This window comes from Anas platyrhynchos, chromosome 2, assembly GCF_047663525.1.
Source record: "Anas platyrhynchos isolate ZD024472 breed Pekin duck chromosome 2, IASCAAS_PekinDuck_T2T, whole genome shotgun sequence".
NCBI lineage: Eukaryota > Metazoa > Chordata > Aves > Anseriformes > Anatidae > Anas > Anas platyrhynchos.
The window spans coordinates 109,124,892-109,147,313 of NC_092588.1; the positions used below are offsets into that span (position 1 = coordinate 109,124,892).

Below are 22,422 nucleotides of genomic sequence, written 5' to 3' on the forward strand. Positions count from 1 at the left end.
CTGGGCATCAAGGAAGCAGAACTCCCATAGGGGAAAGCAGTTGTCTTCATTACTGCAAGGACAGTTTGACCCTAGAAAACTGATCAAAACTTGGAATTTCTTGTTTTTCCTCTTCACTTGGAGCAACTCACTGTACTACACTCATTCTCTCTGTAAATCAACCACAATCTGGAATAAAATTTTATCTGGAATGAAAATGCTGTCTTCAGGATATGTGAAAAAATTCCTTTCCTTACCGTCATGTAGTTGGCATGCAAGTGTTGTGATCTTCTGTGTAATTATCATCAGTGGACTGTAACAAAGACAGAAACAACAGTTACACATCTTGTAATACAAATTATTCTCAACTTTCTTTCTGAATGTCTTTATCCCTTTAAAAGGCATAACTGTGTTAGCAACAAGTGGAAAATATCCAATTAAAACTGAAGGAGGAACTCAGGCATAAGACAATTGCCTGGGTTCAAAACAACCCCACAGTTACTCGCACTGGAATTTTTAATTGCTAAGTACACACAAAGCCTTATTTTATTTCTCCCCACTCTGCCTCACTGCAAATTGTAATTCAGAAGAAATCACACTGCTAAGGAATAACAGCTTCTGCAGTCCACTGTGCTCCGCACCATGCAAAGACCTGTAGGATGCAACAGTAGAATAGAATAGAGCAATGCTGCTGTAATGTAGCTCTGCCTTTCCTTGCTGTTACTCTCCTATCAGCTGTCTCCTCAGTGCCCTAAACAAATGTTGACTCTGCAAATACACTTGCTTATTTCCACATGTGAATAATCCTGTTGATAAAGTGCAAATACCAGAACAGCTGTCAGCACAACGCAGTTTCCCTCCACTTTTTGGCTGTGTGACTGCTATGTGGACAGCTTGCCCATGATGTACCATCCAACTGGGAGTGTTTGGCACATGGGATCTGGAGTTTCCCAAAAACTGGCTAGCTCTATCTGGGCTTACAGGCTACAGCACCAGCAGCTCTGGGGTCAAACACACAGTGAGGAACAGCCATTATATGCAGTTGTGTTGCTTATATTACCAGTATCTGGCTTTACAGAGCTTCTTAGCTCTGTGGGTAAACATGAGCCACCAAGGCTGAGAAATAGAAAAAAAGGCAGCAGGAGCCAGTGCCCAGGAGAGACCAGCTAGGAGCATTCAGAGGTACCTAAGTAGAAAGAAGGAGGAAACTATGGGGAAAACTAATCAGTCCTTCACAGGGAAAGACTCCACAGCTAATTGCTGTCCATATAGAGCTTTCAAGGGCTGAGGAGGCCTAAACACCAAATCCGGCACTGAGCAACTGTAATTTGGAAGAGCCAGGAAATTTGTAATTTTGGAAGAGCCAAGTAATTTTCCATGCCAGAAAAAGTGAGTGACGAGTACCTGCTGACCTGCCTCTCCCCATCTCTCTGCTGCTGAAGACACCAGCACAGGGTGCCCAGAGGTGCTGCTGTCTACAGCCCTGAAGTTGTAAAGGGTGATAAGGATATATATTTACTTTAAAAGAGTAATTTATGATGATTACATGTAAAACCAGTTCCACAGAGGAGATTTTTTGTCTCTGAGGATTAATACAATGGATTGTTTCTCAGTTTGGTCCTAAATTATCAGTCTAAGTCATATAGAGGTTTCAGCTTTGAACACTAATGATGTCTTCAACACTGAAGTTAGAACAGGAGATTGTGTAGCTGCTATTTATAGACTTTCACTGCTATGGGGCATTTTTTTAAAGAGATGTAGATGATCACTCCAAACTGTATGGCTATTTATTTTAAACACCGTAATATATTTTCTGGGATCCAGTGAAGCAACAAAAGTTGAAGGCTTTTCCTTACTTCAAGTACTGGATTTTCCCCATCAATTTCTCAAGGTAAGGGAAAAAAAAAGTTACATTCAGTGATATCTGTATCTAAAATATTAGTTGTCTGCAGAGGTTTTCAAGAGATTTCAAACCATCCTTCTCTAAACCAACCCACTCGCTATAATCAAATGTAAACCCAATAGCTAAGATAAACTGCTTGCAATCTGGTTATCCTGCTGTGATAAATCAAACTGATTTTCAAGGTAATTAATATGTTGAGCATGGTAAACAAGAATGCTGGAAAAAGACATTTTTATTCAGAAGTGGTCTCTTTTTTTTTTATATATTAAATATGGCTAATCTGTTTCAAGAGTACACATGTAATTTAATGTGGGTAACCTGCATTTTCTGCCCAAAGACACAGAACATGCAAAATCAATTTCTTAGTCAGAAACTATTTTTATGGTTTCAGTAGTCTCCACTTGAAATGTTGGTAAAAATACTTGCACATAAAATCCAGAACAAGCTTTGGTATACAAAGATCTGGAATACAACTGTAACACAAGGGTATGTGCAGCATCTCTCACGGGGTAGCCTAGATCACTGGTTACAGCTAAAGAATGGCCAAATCCAATAATGACTTTTCTTCATCTTCCAGACAGCTCCAGTAATGTGAAACAGTCATTCTAAATTTTATTCCAATTAATCCTACCATTTTATGAAAAGTTCCTTATAAGCTGTTTTCAGCATTACCTTACACATCCTATTTCTCAAAGTAGGTTTTCCCATTCAAAGTCTATAGCTTTGCTTTCAAAGATACAGAAATCCCACTCCTTTAAGCCTATATAAAAAGCGTTTTTTTTTTTTTTTTTTTTTAATCCTTAGGAGAGACAGAGTCTTTCAGTGAACCAGCAGTTCTAATGCAATAAACAGCTTTTTATTTTGTCAGTGCTTGACCCTTTAGCTTTATGGTTGAACACTAACACTTGTTTAAAATTACTTCAATTCGTAGTGTGTGTCTTACGGCAAGCACTTTATGCTAACATCGAAGTGGGTAACTTTAAACCTCAGGCTCAGAGCCAAAACTGTATGCCTTTAAGTGCCTAAATTTAGACACTTGTCTTAGAAGATTGGGCCCCCCACTGTACAACATCTAAACACGGAGAAGAGAGAGGTCATTTTCATCTATATTAGGAATTCATAGTCTAATTCATAGCACATTGTACCCCAGCAGAACAGATGAATCTCACGTGCACTTTTATCAGAAAGGACATACAGTCTGCTTCCATCAAGCCCGAAGGCCAGAGAAGACACATCATCAAATGTGACACCACTGACCCATGGGTGGGAGGTTAACCCACAAAATGCATCTGAAGCATCTTTAGTTCTCTCTCCTGCCACCTTCGTATTGCAGGTCTACCTATCTATTCTACACCCTGTTTGGGAAGGTAGAAACCTCCTGTATGGGAGCAATGGATGACACCCACTAAATCTTTCACAAGGTCAGCATCAGGTATCATCAAATGCTTCGCACAACAGGTGAGCAAGGTTTCAGGTGAACAGGGACCATCTTCCTCCCCCCCTCACCTGTCTACCATTCCCCCATTAACTTGATGTCACTGGCAGCCCAAGCCTTGGCTGCAGGAGAGGGCACAGCACAAGAAGGCAATAGCAGCACTGGAGCTCTCCCTTCTCCTGACACCCTCTTGGGATGTGGGACAACCCCTTCTGCACACCCACTCCCTGTTCTATTCCTCCCAGCAGACTCATGCATCTCTTCTCATCACACACACACACACACACACACACACACACAGAGCAAGTCTAAACTTGCTTTTGTTTCTTCAAAATGAAATAAAAAAATACACCCTTCTACATATTTGCAGAGTAATGCATGGCAGTACAAGTCTTGAATCAATATTAAAAATCAGACAAGAAAAATAAATTTATTCTAGGGAAAAAAAAAAGTAACATCATTTACTAAATATGCACATGAACTTTGATTATTAGAATTTGGCTATACCAGCATAATGAATTGTCATTTCCGTTCAGCCTTTATGGTAACCTCTAATTTTAAATAGTAATAACGTACTGAATAAGTTAATATGTAAAATGTTAATATGTTAACATGTAAAATACAGAATCACAGAACCACAAAATCACAGAATGGGTGGTGTAGGAAGGGACCTCTGAAGACCAACTAGCCAAGCAGGCTCACCTAGAAAACATTGCTCAGGATGGCATCCAGGAGGGTTCTGAATATCTCCAGAGAAGGAGACTCCACAACCTCTCTGGGCAACCTGTTCCAGTGCTCTGTCACCCTCACAGTAAAGACGTGCCCTCTCATATTCAGCAGGAACCTCCTGTGATTCAGTTTGTGCTCGTTGCCTCATTCTGTTGCTGGGCACAATTGAAAAGAGACTGGCTCCATTCTCTCAACACCCTGTCCTCAGATATTTATACACATTGAGAAGGTCTCCCCTCAGTCCTCTCTTTTCCAGGCTAAACAGGCCCAACTCACTCAGCCTGTCCTCATATGAGAGGTGCTCCAGCCATCTCATCATCTTAGTAGCCCTAATATCATATCACATATAGTCAAGTGTTTCTAACATGATAATATTTTAGACCTTAGACTCAACTGGAAAAAAAAAAGTTAGAAGTGCTACAGATAAGAAAGGGAGTTTGCAAAACTATAAAACTTCGAATAATCTTTTCTTTCTCCCAAATTCTGAGAGAGATGGGCAGATTATTGGGATTGGGACAAACTGTTAGATTGAATTAAAAAAGAAAATCTAGACTTGCATTTACAGATGAAGCACAAAGATCTACCCCAGGACAGAACATTGCATAGCATCACAAAATGGTTTGGGTTGGAAGGGACCTTCAAGACCATCTAGTTACAAGCCCCCGCCATGACAAGTTGTAGCTGCATTGTGCCACCTACACACGAAACATATTGGACAATCTTTAATTATTTTTTAAACCATCCCAAGCATTTAATATGAAATAGTAAAGACAATTTATTTCATTAAATAGGTTTTTAGTGAATTTCTTTAAATAAGTTATTAGCATGAAATTTTTTATTAATATGAAATAATTTATTTCAATAAGTTAAAAATCTCTGTTTCTACCTGAATTAAAATGCATTGAAAAATAACAAAATAAAGATGCAACAGTTTACAGAGGATGCTGAATACAGGTTTTGCTCCCCTGAGTAAACCTTCCAAACAGAAACATTTCAGTTGTCATTTTCAAACATGACTTGTCCCACCAAAATTTGTCCAGCAGAACAGGCCAGAGAAACTCAGGATGTCTGCATTAGTTTGTGGTCTGCTATGGGGATCCTTCCCATATCACAGACAGGCTTCTGCACCAAGCAACCTTCAGTGCTTATGAGAGAAGACGTTTACGTTTACCAAGCAGACTCTGCTTGACCTTAGGTAATCCCATGGAGAAGTCTGGCACACACTAGCTAGAAATAGTTTCCACTGACCTGATTTCACTAAGAGAGTAGGTGGAGTCAAAGGGCTCATTGCAGGGAAAAAATAAAAAATAAAAAAAATAATAAAAAAAAAAGCAAACATTTATTTCAGGTTTGTCTCTTTAACCTGGAAACAAGTATGAGGAGTTCACAGAGACACACTCCACTATGACATTAACTGTGCTGGCAAAGCGATCACTAAGCCAGGGACACCACAACAGCTTCACTGGCAACAGGCTCAGACTTCCCCTTTCAACAGAAAAACGAAGAACTGCTGAAGCATACACAGAGGAAGAACATTTCACTGAACATGCTCATGCCTCCAAAGCAATTTCCAATTTGCTTCTTGTTGTTTTTTGGTGAAAGATCCCAAACAGTATTTCACACCTTCATAACAGAAATATTTCACTTAATATAGTATTTACTTCTAGAAAAGCATCCCAGGGCACACTAGATAGGTGGAACTTTCTGGTATCGACTGACTGAATCTTGGCTACTTGGTAGTTCCTGTGTTGCAGCTCCTTCAGGGCTTCTGTGCAACCATGGTAAGCGATCTCAGTGTAGTGTCAAGGGCAAAAAGGCCTGGCAGAATAGCCGAGCAGTGACCAGGCACAGAAAAAAGAAAAGCAGCCCTTTACAGGGCAGTTTTAACAGCAGAAACCAGCCCCAAGCTTGCACTGTTTGCCCTGCACCTGCTCTGCTAATATTGCCTCTAGAGACTTGCTGCGCACCAGAGAGATCCAGAGCTTCTGGAACAAACACTGCAAACAACACACTGCACTTTATATATTTTAAGGAGAAGAAAATAAAAATAACCAACTAAACTCACAGGACCAGATAGTATTTCTGCACTGTGGTTCAACACAGCATTAGGGGAACAGAGTAGCTCTATGTTTGTTTCCATCAGCAAATGTATTTCCTTTGTAAAAGCTGGCTGTTGTACCTTTGTTCTTTTCTTTTGTGGTTGACACTAAGCCATTGAGAGGGGAAAAACAGTAGAAAAACATGAACCTTCACAAGAATTCACTGCCTGAAGCAACACTCATTACTGAAGTATCTGGTTGTATGGCTTTTCTGGAGAGCTCTTTCAATGACCATCCCTTTCAGATCAGTTTGCTAATAATGCTGCTGTTCAGCATGTAGAATATAGCTATCAGGTGAAGATATCCACTAGTTCTTGGGAGCGATGTCCACAATAACACGAACATAAGGGGTTTCTGTAGGGAGGAAAACTGCTTGCACCTCCCTGGTGATCTTGGGTGTCCCCAAGACCGTCAGCAGGCTGAAACCAATGCCCGTGCATATGGTGATTTTCACAAGCTGAGCTTTTTTCTGTAAGGAATGGCACCAATAAGCTCACATATGTATGGCTGACCATTTCCTGACAGAAGGAGCTGCAATATTATGAAATTTTGCTCAGGCACTGCATGAATTCAAAGAGGAAAAACCTTTATGGTCTTAATCAAGCAAAGGATTAAAGCAGACACAAAACTTCACATGGATGAGGAGTTCCCCTGAATTCTGTCCAGATGATCATATGCATATGGTATTTGCTCATGTAGCTTGCTAGATTGAAGCCATATCTATTACTAGTTCTCAGAAATCCCATCCAAAATCCCTTGATTTTATTTTAAACTTATTTCTCCCTAAAGCCAGAGTATTACTATACTCAGTCTAAGCCTGACACAATGAACAAAAATGTATGTTAGTATTACCATTTTTATAACATTGTATAGAAACCAGGCAACTTACCAGCATAATCCTCTTAGCATAAAGAAGAAATAAGAAAGAGAAAAAGAGAGAAAGAGTTAGGATTTAGTTTTCCTTGGTACAATGTATAAATGCCATGCAAACCAAGCAAAATAAAATATGCATGTTTCTCTCAAAGACTGATTATGAGTTAAGGGGGGAAGCACAGCATTCACATATCTTACAATTAGTGCTGAAAAAAAGAAATTGGGTTTTCTTTGAGAAAGATGTCAGGAGAAATTTCCTAGGTTGTGTCAAAACATTTTTGTGAAATAAGATAAATGAAAGAACGTTGATTAAATTTAAATATGTATTTATATATAATCAAAATTAAAGGATAGCAAGCTGGATTTTGTCTTCATTAAAACCTGTCATGTAGTTTATAGGAGAGGACTTTTCACCTAAGTACAATGCAATACATGAAAACTCTTAATTTAAGAAGTTGCTGCAAGAAGCTTGAGCATCATTTTGGTTGTGGGAGTCAGGACCTACCCTTTGCTGGACTTAGAAGAATTAACTAGTCACCAGTAGAGAACAAGTTCCCTTACTCCTTAAACTTGAAGTGATGAGTCACAGCTTGATCTTTCGTTTTCCTTTACTTAAGATATGACTCAAAAGTTACACCTTGTTCTCTGTCCATCTCTACTCACATTTTACAAGCTGCGTTCACAGAAAGGAAAGGGGAAGACCAAACAAAAAGAACAACCAACAATTACTAAGGGACCAAAAATATACATTTTGAAATACACATAGAAAGGGTTATGCATGCAAACTGTTAAGTGCACAAAGCAGGTCGCAAGAGCAAACAAGGTATACCAACTTGCAGTACTGACATTGAGAAACATCCACTTAACATCTGGCTTGTCACCTCAAGGAACCAACATTAGAAAGCTGATGACACTAGAACAGGTTACGTGCCTATCTGATGTGGATTAAAACTTCTTCCTTGTAATCAGGTATCACCAGAGACTTAAGGGATACTGAGAGCTCAAATACAAATTATCAGATGACAGGCTTTTTGTTCATTCTTAACAAATTAGCAGATGACAGGCTTTTTGTTCATTCTTAACAACTCCCCTAAATCCAGGGGTGTGCTTCTTTACATTATGTTCAAACAAAAGGCTGGGAGGCTGAAGGGAGATTGGCATTGCTACATGGATTCTGTTTTAGTAGTTTCTCAAGTTCTGACAGAGATTTTTAAGGACATCATCCAGCCAGAAGCCTGTTTGAATGCTTCCCAACTGTTGCACACAATATATGTGGAACCATCAAACATGCAAGAATGGGGAAGAAGAGGTTCAGATTCTGCTCATACATGGCAAAACTGTGGTCAAGGAGAATATTTTCTCTCTTTCAGTCATAACATCTCTAGGCATGTGCACAAAGCCTCAGAGGGCATGTATTGTTCACAGCTCAGGAAAACAGGTTGGAAGAGATTTAGGGAGCTGATCTCAGTTTGAGCACTTTAGATGGCAAGTTTTTATTAATACCACTACAATATTTTCATTTTCATTCTTTGTTTTCAAAATGTGCCATGAAGATGTAGTTACCATCTGTACTACAGTTGCCAGTTGTTTCCTATTTGGCAGTTTTGTGTTTGATTGGTTTAAGAATTGGTTTGTATCTTAAGGATCAGGACAAAAACAAATAATAAAAGTTCAGGTATTATTCTTTCACTACTGTTATCTGAAAGGTCATCATTAGATGAGTAGCTCCCTTTTCACCATGAGGGAAGAAAATGCTACCTAGTTTATAAAAACAACTACCATTCCTCTTCTGCCATCCCCAGTCTCAGCTGGATCCTTACTAAATGTCTTCAGAAAGAGACAGCTAACATGCCTCACAGTGCATTTCTGAACACGCTATTCAGAAAAGCATGCTCTCTCACATTGCTTTCTCTGTCTCATACACACACAGAGCTATAACATTCCAGTCCCATTTATAGGCTTCTTGGTATGCCACACTCATTCAGGACATGCTTTTGTGTATTACAAGAACCACAGAAAAATTAGAGAACTAAATTTCTCTAAATGTGTGAGTTCTGTTTCCTACCCCATCCTCTAAAAAAAAGTTCAAGAGTACCAAAATGACATTTTTTTTTCCAGAAATGTAATTAAATAGTTAAACCCAGCACCACCTCACAGAGAGACACATGCACACACAGTAGTTTCCTACTCTATGCCTGTGAGACAACAGAGACTTCGAAGAGTCATCTATAACGTACTGTGACAGTTTACAGAGATTTTTCATGGTATGTTAAAAATTACTCTGTACTCAGACATTCAATTAAACAAGTGGAATATGGATTAGCACAGTTTTTAATTCATGCAGAAAATATGCCTTCCTCTCATAAAAAAAATATACAACATTAGCTGCCTATATTTTTGCAAAGCATCCTCTACGGCGTCAGGGAAGTCAGAGAGCCAACAGTTCATATAAACATCACCGTTCCACAGAAATGCACGGCATATTGGGAAGCTATGCTGTTTAACAGCAACCACAACCTGCTCCAAGGACAGAATCCATACCACGGGCACAAAGATGGACAGCTGATCTCTTCTCTGTTTACCCAGCTCCTCCAGCCAGTCGCCCCCCAAGCCTCCCTTCCCAGCAGCTAGAGCCCCTGGGGTGGAAAACACCCTCCCAATGCCATCCCTGGCCTCCTTCCCAGATGTAGATAAATGGGAACAGGGGAAAGGACAGCTCCAAGCCAATGGCCATGCCCAGAAAAGTGGGAGGAGGGAAGCCCACCCCAGTCCACGCCACCTCTCAGGACTGAGCACCAGGGACCCAGAGCACCAGCCTCGCTGGCTCGCTCCTCCAGCACCTGCAAGAGACTGTGCAGAGCTGTCCTAGCAGGCTGCTCGAGAGGGAACCACCACCTACCTTCCTAACCAGGTAGCACCTAGCAGGGAAACAGCAGAAGCAATGAGTCACTAAAAAAAAACACAGTGTTTGTTCCTTCCTCCTTTAAAAAGGTCTTAGAGAAAGCTTAAGCCAAACAGAATTGTGGGCGCTCCCCAGATAACATCGATATTATTCATAAAATGTACTAAATTCATCTAATATTAATTGATGCAGGACCCAGCCTGCAGACTCACTCACCCGGAAAAATCTGTAGTGAGAATACCATAGTGGAATATGTATATTCGGCTTATGTGGCACAACGTGAGGTATCCCATAGCTACGACAAAGGAGTACCTAAAAACATAACATACAGAACACATAGTTACCGACACAAGTACCAACAAGAAAAGGAATCACTCAGACTGGGCTTGGGCTTGTTTAGGAGTGTGGCTTCATTTTTGCAAATTATGTTGTTTACAAGTCCCAATCTACGATTCAAGATCTCACAAAATTTACAAGAGGATTTCTAAGGATTTCAACCCAGCTGAACAATTACAGAGATGCCTCCTCACACTGTGGGTAGGAAAAATAAATAAATAAATAAATAAATAAATAAATAAATAAATATATGATCACTTCAAGTTGGGCATTCCAATTTCAGAGCTCCCCCTCTAGCATGTTGTTTTGAAATTTGTCTCACTCATGTATTTGATGTATTGAAACCAGATGATGTCGCACGTGTTGAAGTTATCCATTGCCTTTTTTATCTGTACATGCCCTTTATTTACACATACAACTCTTACTGACCTACAAAAAACTATATTATTTCAAGTTTAAGATAATTTCTCTCTTCTGATTCTGTGTAAAGGCAGATAATGATGCATAGCCTAATCTTTTCAGTTCTAAATGCCAAATTATGCCACTTTCCAGAAGAAGCATTCCTTACATGGAGCTTGACAAATGCACTCTCCATTTTCCAAGATGACCCCAAAATTGGCAGGCAGGAGAGCAGCGTGACACTGTCTACCATGTGACTTGCGTGGTCTGAGGTCTGGAAGCATTGCAGCACCCAGGTGGGCCAGGTGTTGCACTTCTCACAACTAACTTCTTCCTGTGTTTACCCAAGCAAGAAAGAGGACACCAGGAAGGTGAGAAGCAGGTGGACATCTGGAAACAAGACTGGCAAATGAAGCAAACCAGACAGTGCAACGGTGAGCTGGGACACCAGAATGAAAGGCTTATATCCCATAGACTTGAGATTGGCCACGACCAGGCCTGCTGGAGTTCCCTGCATCAGGAGAGGCTAGCCAAAGAAGAAGACACAAAGACCTACAGAGGAAAGAGACTGCCCATCCTGCACACCCAGCAGAGCCTAGCCTCAGGCAGTGTCCTCCCCCACCAGACACAGAATAGGATGGGGCAGAGCAGGGAACTAAAGATGAAATCAAACAAGAACCACAGTCGGCAGATGACTGAAAATGAGCCAGGCCTTTCTCAAATTATGGCTGGCTTTAAAATAAATTAGTTTTTTTTTCCCTCCCTGGGGACTAATAAACTGTAGTGTGAGTGACAGTGATGTGTTTGAAGCCAAGGATCACAAGACAACCTGCAGTGCACGTGGTCGCAGCAAACAGCAGGATGAAAGGCAGGCTGAGGGGACATGACAGCTTCTTCAGGCGATTCAGAGCAGAATCTATCTTACTTTATCTCAGTCAGACATCCAGTCCAGTGAGGTCCTCGGGCTCCCTCTCATCAACTGAGAATGGCAAGTCACCCAGCCAAGATACATAACCGTGATAGATGGGATGAAGTGTCTAAAATAAGCCTCAGTGCATAAGTGTAAAGCACCTAGATTGAAATGGGGGTGTGCAGAAAGAGACACACAGAGTTGCTGCTGCAGCTGGGAGTGTTTCTGATGCTATACTAATTTGTCAGTTTATAGGTCTTGAAAGCTGGCAGCCTCACAAGAGCCCATACCAGCTGAAAATAACCATGGAAAGGTGCGTGCAGGTTAAACTACGTTGTTGCTTTATTTTTTTTGTTCACTCCCACTTGTATTTGGGGAGAGAAGAGGGGGTGAGAGCAACTCTTGGACTCCCACTACAAAGGTCCCATCATTCTCAGAGGCCTTCTGCATACACAGGTCCAGCTGTTACACTTGATGTTTTCAAGTTTCTTAAGCTGCTTGAATACAGTTATTTTGTTAAAATTAGTAATGTGTATGTGCTTCAAGTATAGTGAAATACAGTAGAAAAGACCTAACCCAATCTTCCCAGCCGTCCTAAGATTTTTCAGCATGTTGAATTACTATTTCACATTTACTCAAGTACACACATGACTATCTCGCTGTAGTAGGTGACATTATGCAAACTGGCTCAGTTTCTATTCCAATGTAAAGGTGTTTTTCCCATTGTGACTAAGTGGCTAAACAGCAAGAGTGAGGGGGTTTCCTGATGAAACCATGACAATTTCCTACTACCACTCCACCTTGCCTAGGAAGATACAAGCATTAGATGACTCCCTGCGTAGTCTTGGTTCCTACAGTTCATCTCTCTCACAGTTATGAGTTACTCCTGCATTTCTTCAAGGGATGGACAGAGATAATGACTGGAAGACAAATAATACACATTTTTAACAACTTTTCCTTCTGGCCTCTGGATGGCATTTCTGTCACAAACATTGTCCAATTACTTTGAAAAAATATATTAATTATCTCTGGACTTCTGGGCTTTGCCTTCATACTCTGTGATGGGCTGGGAGAAAAATAAATAAACAAACAAATAAAATAAACCTTCTTCATTAACATTATTGTGCTAGTGCAAAATGCTAGTAACTGCTGTAAGACAGGCCTGTTGCTTCTCATTCACATTTCTAAGCAATCCTCGACAAATCATAAATTATGCTTCCCATTTGGATATCAGAGAGGGGTTGCCTCAAGAAGTGGTAAAGAAGAAAGGGAGATCTGAGCATTAGATCCTCAGACAGCCATGACCCTGAAGACAAGTGAAGAAAGAGTTTCGGATCCCCAGTTCAGACTGATGTGAATTCAGCATGCTGATTTAATCAGCAGCTGCAGAAAGAGCCACAGAGAGAAACCACCTGTAACACACCCAAACCAAACCACAGGGTGAACCAAGTACTCTTAGGGATGCCAGCACAAAAGTAAAGTAGTGGGAAGAACTGCCAGCTCATCCCTCTAGCCTGCTATAAAGTAGCAGTTTTACAAATAAAATTTCCCAATTATGCAAATTGATGGGAAGCAAATAACTCTGCCTACACAATTTTTAAAATTCTTGCTTGCTATAAGAGTATGGCACCCACATGAGAAGGCGAAATGACTGAGCAGAGGAGTTCCTTCACAGGAATTTCCTCTTATTCAGTGAAAGCAGCAGATGTAACTTCCACATAGTTTTCATTTTCATGAGTGCTTTCTGTCTTTCAGCTGGGAAGGCACTCACTTGATAGAGCCCTTTATGTGGCTTATGTGTCTTCCTCCAAGACATCTGTACAGGGAAAGGAAAGATCCCATAGTCGAGAACTTCTCATGATGCTGCTGTAGGCTTCTGCTTCAAAGTAATAAAGCATGTGGAACTTTCTACTTTTTCAAGCTCCAAGCCCAGCACCTAATACAAGACTTATTTCACAGATCACTAAGTTAAGCTGCCACAATGACCCTAACTGAACTACCTAACTCAAGAATAAGTGGAAAATACTTAAAGGTCAAGCAGCAAGGGGGAAAACCCATTAAAAATGATTATTTAAAGCAATCCTCAAGGACACAATACCAAGGAGAAAATGACTTCATTATGTTCAAGAAACCACGGGATTGGGCATAAAATGCTAAGCCTGCAAAAGACTACTTTTGGGGCCAGCAATTTCATAGGGAAATGCAATATATCAAGGCAAAAACCACAAGCTGGGATTACAGCTGCTTCTGTAACTAAAAGGACAAAGCCCCTACAAGTAACTGGGAAAGAAAGTAAGGAAATAAGATGAAGTGGTACTGGAAAAAAACCTCATGCTTCTCGATGAAAGGAGAGAAGCCCAGAGGAACAGCTCCAGTCTTGTGGCCACAAACGCTCACCTGTGGATGTTGGGAATACTCGCCGTATTCATAATGCCATAGTTCATCATCACCAGGACAAAAAGATGAATGGAATACCTTGAAGACAACAAAGTGAATATTTAGGTGATTTCTTTGTGACCTTCAGGGGTTGGAAGTTCAGAGCAAGGGAATATTTTCTCACGTGAATGACATAAATGTGTGTTGATGCAGTAAACATGGATTATCACAATGGCATTTTTATAGCCTGGATATCCAATTAAAATTAACACTTATTGACAAGATGTCAGTGTGTTTGATTCAGAGAAAAAGCTGCCTAGCTCAAAGTGTACTTTCAAACTGGATGCATCTTTTCCAAACAAGCTATCTTCACAGCATACTACTATGGCTTTAACTGCCAGAACAAATACATCACAGATTAAATACCTCACTCACAAATGTTTTCATGGCTCATTTTACTCTGAGGGCTTGGGGTGGTTATGCTGGTAGGAATTTCCGCCACCTCCCCCCCCTTTTTTTTTTTTAATTTTAAAGGATTGTGAAATAGAAAGTGTCTTAAGATTAATAAAAAAGATATCCAGAAAAGCTGATACGGAGTTTAAAAATATTTTCACGCAAGCCTTGTCTACTTGGTGATTAAATACTCACCACCCAAAGCAGAAGACAGCAAAGTATATTCCAAAGAGGGTGGCAAATGCATGGCGAACAGCAGAGCTGGCATGACTGGGACCCAAGTAAATACGAAACCAAAAGGCAGCCAAAAGGGCAAACAGTTGACAGGCTACAAAATTGATCTGCAAGAGAAGAGAAAAACAAAAAAAAATATTTTAATTCTTGGAGGTGGAGGAGGAGAAGTCTCTCCATTCTCAGAACAATAAAGAGCAGAGGTAGGAAAGGGCAAAAAAAAAAAAAAAAAGAGAGAAACTAATTTTTCTTTGTTTCTCTGAACTCTCATTTGTGAGCCCAAGTGGTGACTCTCCACCGCTCTTTGCCCTCCTGGTGCAAGGCAGAGGCCAGGAAGCAGACCAGCCTGGGCCCTAGACAGATGGAGTTTAATTAATTTATTCATCCGCCATCCTTTATTATTATTTTTAATTCACTCTGAGCTCTCCAGCAGCATGTCATCCTAGACCACGCAAAGCTAAATAGTCAACAACATATTAGCAATCACTTGGATTAGAGGATTATCTGAAACTATCAATCCAGGACAGGAGGATATATTACACTTGGACACACTGGCTGTCCAGAGGTTGTTGGCTTCAACCATTCTTGTCAAAATACATCTACAATATGTTTAATGAGATGGTAGAGCCCCATATGGATTTTATTCTGGTGGACTACATCCAAGATGGTGCTGCTCAATCAAACGCTTTTATTAAAGGCTAGTTGGCTATATTACTGCCTGCACCACTGAAATCAAGGAACTGCAGCAATGCAATACAATAATGTAATTATTTAAATACTTGGATTCACTTAAGTTTAGTTCTTTGGAGCATAAATAAATAAATATTATTTATCTACTTATTTACCATTCCTGTAAATTACCAGCATTTGCAAATAGAAGATACTACAGAACTACACCTAAAAGCAAGGAGTTGGGCATGTCTTATCATGACAGTACTTTATGCTTTCTTTGAATATAACAGTTCTTGCTTTTTAAATCTTACACAGAAAATAAAGGAACACAATGGCACCGGTCTCACAAAACCAAAATTCTGCAGCATAAATTCCAAATACTCATCTGCCTATTGCAATACAGTTATACTCAAAACACTACATCCACATCCTCTCTCTCCCCCTTCCACAGCATAAAGGCTAGAAGAGAGCACATCACTACTGGGCTGTTCTGACTTCGTGCTCTCTACACATGCTTCCACAAACAATGAATGCACGGAAATGACTATTCAGTGAACCTTAAGGCCACCTCAACCTGTTCCCACTTATGGTCATATTTGTACATCCAGTGAAGCTCAATTTTGTGGTATGCAGAGCCTCTCTCATTCAGTGTACAGAAAGAAGGAAAGAGCAAACAGTCCAAGAAACCAGTTGTTTAAAAGACAATATCCCCTTCTGTGCAGCATTATTCATGGATGCTTTACACCACTAAAGAATGTTAAAGTAAGCAATCTTTTTTCTTTTTTTTTTTTTTTAAACTTTCATCTACTCCCTGTCTGTTCAGTCTGAGATGTTAATGATGGGACATCAGCAAAATTAAAGTGCAAGGTCCCATGGCAGACACACTCATAACAGCATTTATATGGCTAAGACAGGTAACCATAGCAGCAACAGAAAGCAAGCAGCAGCCACTTCATCACAAGCTAACACACAGTATATAACAGCACAGCAGCCTTGTGTACATACCCTGTCGCTAGCCCACACCATTGCTTCTTCAGAGCATGCACTAACTGTGCTACTGGGATTAAAGGTAGCAGGGACACACCAGCCATGTCACTATTACATCTACACTTTGTTGCACAGATTCACCAAGACAATTTCTTCCTTATGCTGCTTTTGCAGAAGTTGGGGTAAATACTTGTACCAGGATAAAAGCAAAAGCACACCCTTTATGCTTTGGTTTGTCTTTTAAACTATAGTCTTGGATTCTCTCCCACAAAATAACTACCATCCACAGTTTGGTTTGTAGCACCTTCAATTTGTACAGCATGCAACAGGATGCCTAATATCAAGATGCCAGCTCCACCTCTTCAAACATCTGTGGTAGAAGCACACAGGGTGTGCTGGAAGGTCATAATGCTTCTGGAGAAAACAACATGAACACTGTGCACAAGATACGTGTTTATAATAACACATACACATTACAAACAACATGATTGGTTATAAAGGATTCATCAACAGAGGGAACAAAACACTGATGAACACATAAGCCAGGTAAATATAACAATTACTGATAAAACCTTTCTGTCACCCATCAGCTATCTGGTACTTGTTGGGGAAAAAAAAAAAAAAAAGGAACAAGCTTGAGTACTGAGGAATATTTCTTGTACCTTTCCCACTGGACATTTGCACTTGGAATTCAAACACAGCATCTGATTTCTGTGTGGTTTAGCTGAACAGAGCACCCTGAAAGATCTAGAACACAATTTACTGCAAGACTGGCTTTTAGAGATACTGAGTAACTGCAGAATACTTCTAGTGATCAGTCCCTAATGAGTTTACTTGAGCCAAGCTGAAAGCATGGATAAACCAAACCAAATCTCCTCTTAACTCCACCATGTCACAAAGAGGGGGGGCAGTTGTTTGTTTCTTGGGTTTGGGGAACATAAGACAAATGCAAAAGTACCAGCAAAACTGGGGAACTCCATTCCAAGTGCTGTGAGAATTCAATCTACCTGAAGGCTGAATTCCTTGTTTAAAACTGAGCAGTGACTCTGCCACCAGACCTGGTCTATTACTCTACAGAATAACAGAGTGATGTGATAGCTTTTCGTATGACTGCCACCTCTATTTAATTATTTATACCTAACTGTTTTAAACACATGCACTCACACTAACACTGCCAATTCATTTGACAGTGACTTTACTACATTCCATTTAACATGCCTCTTATCCTTCACTATGCATATTTAAGGTGCTGAAGTGAACATACCCCTGAGAGTTTAAGAAGCGCTGTACTGGATCTCAAGCAAAGTAAGAGTCACACTTTCCTGCGCTACCTAAAGGGGAAAGAGTTCATATTACTCCTTTTTGGTTATTTCCACTGTTGCTAAAAACAATTTGTTAACAGTAAATTGAGGGCTTCTGAACTTGGATGGATGGTGTCCACATAAAAATGACATGGAAACAGAAAAGAAATTATATGGAAATTATCCCTTCAATTATCTCTCATCGTGACCCATCATTATAAGTCATTTAACCCTTGTTTTTTATGCTAGTCACATATATTCAGTGTTGTTCTTAATTTTTTTTCCACATCAATTTTGCTAGTAGAAAAGAAACACCTTTCTTTTTTACACAGTCATTTTCTTCCATGGTCCAGCAAGTAAGATGTAATAAAACAGGAATCAGAGCCCATGGTACGTTGCCAAAACAAGATACTATCTTCATTTTCCATGATTAAACTTTGGAGGATGTAAAGCCTATCTCATCACAGTATCCTGCACTGACATCTGGAAGACCTGCATCTGAGTCACAGCCAGCTGAAGGCAGCCTTACAATGCAGAAACAAGATATCTGTAATTATTAAGAGAGAGAAAGACTGGAACATATACAGCCCAACTGAATTGATAGTTATTGTCGTCCGGTTAAGGAATTCTTTAATATCTAATAGTCTTGACTTTAAAAATTCAGGTGGCTCCAGAGCATGTAAACACCAGGTATGAACAAGGAAGAAAAATAAATCTTTGTTCCATCCTTTTATCCATTCAAATTCTCTAATAGCATTAACATGAAATGATGTTCAGTCTGCAAATCTGAATTTTACACAAAACTATCACTCTGGTCAAAACAACAGAATAAGCATGGATGATGTTGACACAAGAATAACTAAACATAACATGACTTCAAGATCCCCATACAGTTCTTCACACTAAAATCAAATCCCTTGAAGGACATAAAAGGCTCATTCCAAATTCATCAAACATTTGGAGCTTCTCCCGTTTTTAACAGGGTAAAACCAACTTGGCAAATATTGAGCTGGTACTGTAGAAAGGGGAAACACTAACTCCTTCAGTCACCTTCGCAGTTATCTCTATCAACATGCAGGGTGCATTACATGGGGAAGTCACCTCCAACTTCCTAACCTTTCTCAGAAAAAAAAAAATGAAATAAAACATAAAATTCTGGTCTTATCTTTTACTGGGTCTCATTAACCATCTGCAGCGGGACACTTTTATGGGCCAGTTGGCAAGTCACAACATCAAAGTTCCAAATATCTGGCATTAGATACCTGTCTCTAAAAATGTCAGCATCTGGAAGAAATGAACCCCCTGCCAACAACGCTGAGTGGGAACAAAGATCACCTTTTGTTCTGGAGGAAAACTGGCTTTGGGGAATAGCAATTTGCCACACTTCATTTCCAGAAAAAGACAGGTAAATATGTAGTTTGGTGTACTGGAAAATGATTGTGGAAAACAAACAAACAAACAAACACCAACAACAATGAAAACCTGAAATCTTACAAGGATAAAAAGGAAAGTCCTTTTCTTAGGTTGAAGTTCTTGAGATGGAAAACAGAAAACATGGCAGGAGGCAAAACCTGGCTTTACATCCTTTCACCAAGTCATGACAAATAGTCTTGGCTACTGCTCACCACAGTTCAGGGTAGGCTACTAATCATCCACTTTGGGAAGCTTCATTCCACTCATCCCACAATCCTTGCATCTGCAAATCTCCCTATTTAACAAAATGGTAATAGACATTTGAGGATTGCTAGATCATACTTGTGGAAGAGACAATAAGCTTAAGCAAGTAGTCTTTTATTTTAATGCTTTTAACATTTTCCTTAAGTATCAGGAAGAAACACCCTACATTCTGTTCTGACCACAAAAATACTTTGCTTTTCCTTTACTGCTTTCTTCCTCCATTATACTAGCAGAAAATCTGATCTCATTTTCCAGAAATCTAGGACGATGTAACAAATTGACCACAGAGTTCTCTCCAAACTCCAAATAGCAATTAAGTTCATTACTCAAAAGAGACAGTCCTCTATATGCAAAAATCTTATTAATGCTATTAATTTGAGTTACTTCTCATTCACTGTGAAAATCAATACAACAGGTCCCCTGTTAACTTGTCACTTGTTTGATGACATGGTGTTGATGCATCCCCTGCAACATATAGCCCTTGGACAAAAGCAGGCTTGATGCATGTTCATACATGCTCACAGACAGAGGTGCAAGTGAGTTCTGCACAGACAGACAAAATATTCCCAGCTGGCATTCAGGTCCATGCCAGCTTCATTGGACAACAGATGATGCAGACTGTCCTCAGATTATAGATAGCACAGAAGATACTTCTGCTCTTCTCCTAGGCCTTGAGCTTACCAGCAAACTGAAGAATAAGGCTTTGTCTACCATTCACCAGCAGAACTGGAGAATAAGGCTTTAAATCCATTGCACAAAGAAAGTGTGCAGTCAGTTTAAAAATGACATCATAGCCCATGGTCAAGATACTAAGTATTTGCTGCTGTCTACTAGTGAGGTACTGAGCAATAGTTTAAGAGACTGCTACAAGGTTTTTTTTTTTATCTTGTAAATTAGCATCTCTACTCTACTCATTAACCAACTGACCACATAACACCAAACAGCTGTTTTCAGTACTTGGAAAAGCATAAGGAAGCATATTAATAGAAACTACTAACGGCAACATCAACTTCTTCTCAAGTCATACCACTGCCTGTGGAGTCCAATAGTGGTAGTCTTTTTTGAACAATCGAACAAATGAATTGAAACAAAATATTTTTAATGGGGAATGCTATAATAAAACATTCCTCTTCACTGGAGATCAGCCTCATCTTCCAGGAAGGTATCATGCTTGCAAAGAAAAAACGAGCATTAGAGAAATGCAGTAACTTGTTTTTCTCTTTTTAAAAAATTATTTTTCACATAACCAAGGACACCTGGCAAACAACATGTTTAAGTTCATTTTGTTGGAGATGCTTCTACTTTGATGTTGAAAAATAGACCTGCTGTTCTGATAGCATTTCGTAACATCCAAATTGTGATATTTGAAATGGGTGTGTCAAGATTTTCTCAAAGATATGTGATACTTTGTGATTTTTTTTCAAAATATTTTGATCTTCCAGACTATTTTTATGAACCCTAAGGACAAATATTCTCTGCAGAGATCACTTAACTCTGCAGGGAAGTGGCAAACACCCCAAAAAGAAGGGCAGTATCACAGAAATCACGTCAGGTTTCTCATTTGTCTGAATTTGTGTTGTAGGAGCCCTGTGGAAGATTTTGAAGCAAAGCAAACAGTAATCTGAGAAATACCTCTCCTGAGGGAAGGAAGAGTACATGCATGATTCATTTCAGATTACAGGCCTCTTCGGCAGTAGCACTAAGTTCTTATAGCCCTGGTCTTTTTGCTGCTGATGTATGCTGAATATGGAATTGGTAAAGTTGAATATGCCAAATCGACTGCATTTTGGCCTGTTGTGCTGTTTTCATGGATGAATTCTGCTGTTTCCCTACTTACACAGTCAAATATCCTTCCGTGATTTAGACTATAAACTTGAAACAGATGTTCTTTCTGGATTACCTCTACAAAGCCACCAGCAGAATAATCACTAGCAGGACACACAAATAGAGCTACAGAACAGATTAAATTCTGTGACATCAGAAATTTAAAAAGAAAAAACAGATAAGTAAAAAGTCTGGTAAGTCAAGCCTACATCATAGTGCAGAGTTAGACATTCATACATACAGTTTCGATGGCTGATACATTTAACACGTGAACCAGATCCAAACGCAGCCTTTAGCTTGCTGTCAACAACTCTTGCACTGAACTGTATTGACTCTGTATGTTGAACAGATGTTTAAGTAGTGATCATTTATGTGCAGTGATGTTCTGCCACTACCTGCAAGTCAGTAATTACTGTTCTCTCAGTGACTAATGCCAAAACATAGTGTGATGAAATTCCTTTGTACCTGAGATAGCCAGCACTAATTTCTACTTATAATAGAAGCAGCAGTAAAATCAAGCAAGCTGGAACTTTTACTCATTCAGGACTAAAAAATAATAATAATAAAATAAAAACAACTCAGAAGACCTTCAGGCTGTTATGAGAGCTGCTTCATTTCCTCAGGCTACGCAGCAGTGAGGCAACACTGTAATTACAGCACCTTTTACCCAAAAAGCGTACTTTAAACAGAACAACTTGACACACCTCTGTGCAGCTACTGCATTGCATGATATAATATGGCAGATGTCTAAAAGGAAAATTACAGCCATCAGGTCGAAGTATGGAGGATATTTTAATCAGAAAAGAAAAAAAAAGAAAGATGAGTTAAATGTAGTTATCCAAACAAGAATTTTAACAGCAAAAAGAACTAGGACCACCAGCCTTGTGTTTTTTTTTTATAAAAGCTTCTAGAGGAAGTAGTAAGTCACTGGGATCTTATACTTCCCATAGAAAAAATGGCATCTTCTATTTTCTACCTTCCTTGCTTAAGCACCAGATTCATACTAAAGCGGAGGGAACAGATCTGCTTTGGCATCACGTTATTCCAGCACTCCAGCTCTTCTCAGAGGATCCACTCAGAAGACCCAATTTAAGCATACTTCAAGGTAGAAGAGAGATGCTGAAGTGAAAATGAATGGAAACAAGGAAAAGAACAACTCCAGAAGAGTAAAACACAACAAAGCAGAGACATTGGTGCCTGTGAAGCTTCCACTGAAAATCCCCGCAGCACCGGGTATCACCCATGGTAGAGACATCACAGCATTGCTTCCCTCCTTCCTCTGCCAGTTGCAGGGTTCGGGCATCTAATTTGAGTTTTTGTATTCTATAGTAAACAA

General features: G+C 39.7%; 1 protein-coding gene across 1 annotated transcript in view; it reads right to left on the reverse strand.

Moving 5' to 3' along the window:
* The window catches only part of MBOAT1 (membrane bound glycerophospholipid O-acyltransferase 1), a 56,671-nt gene that overhangs the window by 20,690 nt on the left and 13,559 nt on the right, over positions 1 to 22,422 (reverse strand). The window contains exons 2-5 of the mRNA XM_027451222.3: positions 14,590 to 14,735; positions 13,963 to 14,040; positions 10,137 to 10,232; positions 237 to 292 (exon numbers count right to left, since the gene is read on the reverse strand). Of these exons, the coding sequence (XP_027307023.2) occupies positions 237 to 292; positions 10,137 to 10,232; positions 13,963 to 14,040; positions 14,590 to 14,735 (376 nt within the window). The remainder of the gene's footprint in view (positions 1 to 236; positions 293 to 10,136; positions 10,233 to 13,962; positions 14,041 to 14,589; positions 14,736 to 22,422) is intronic.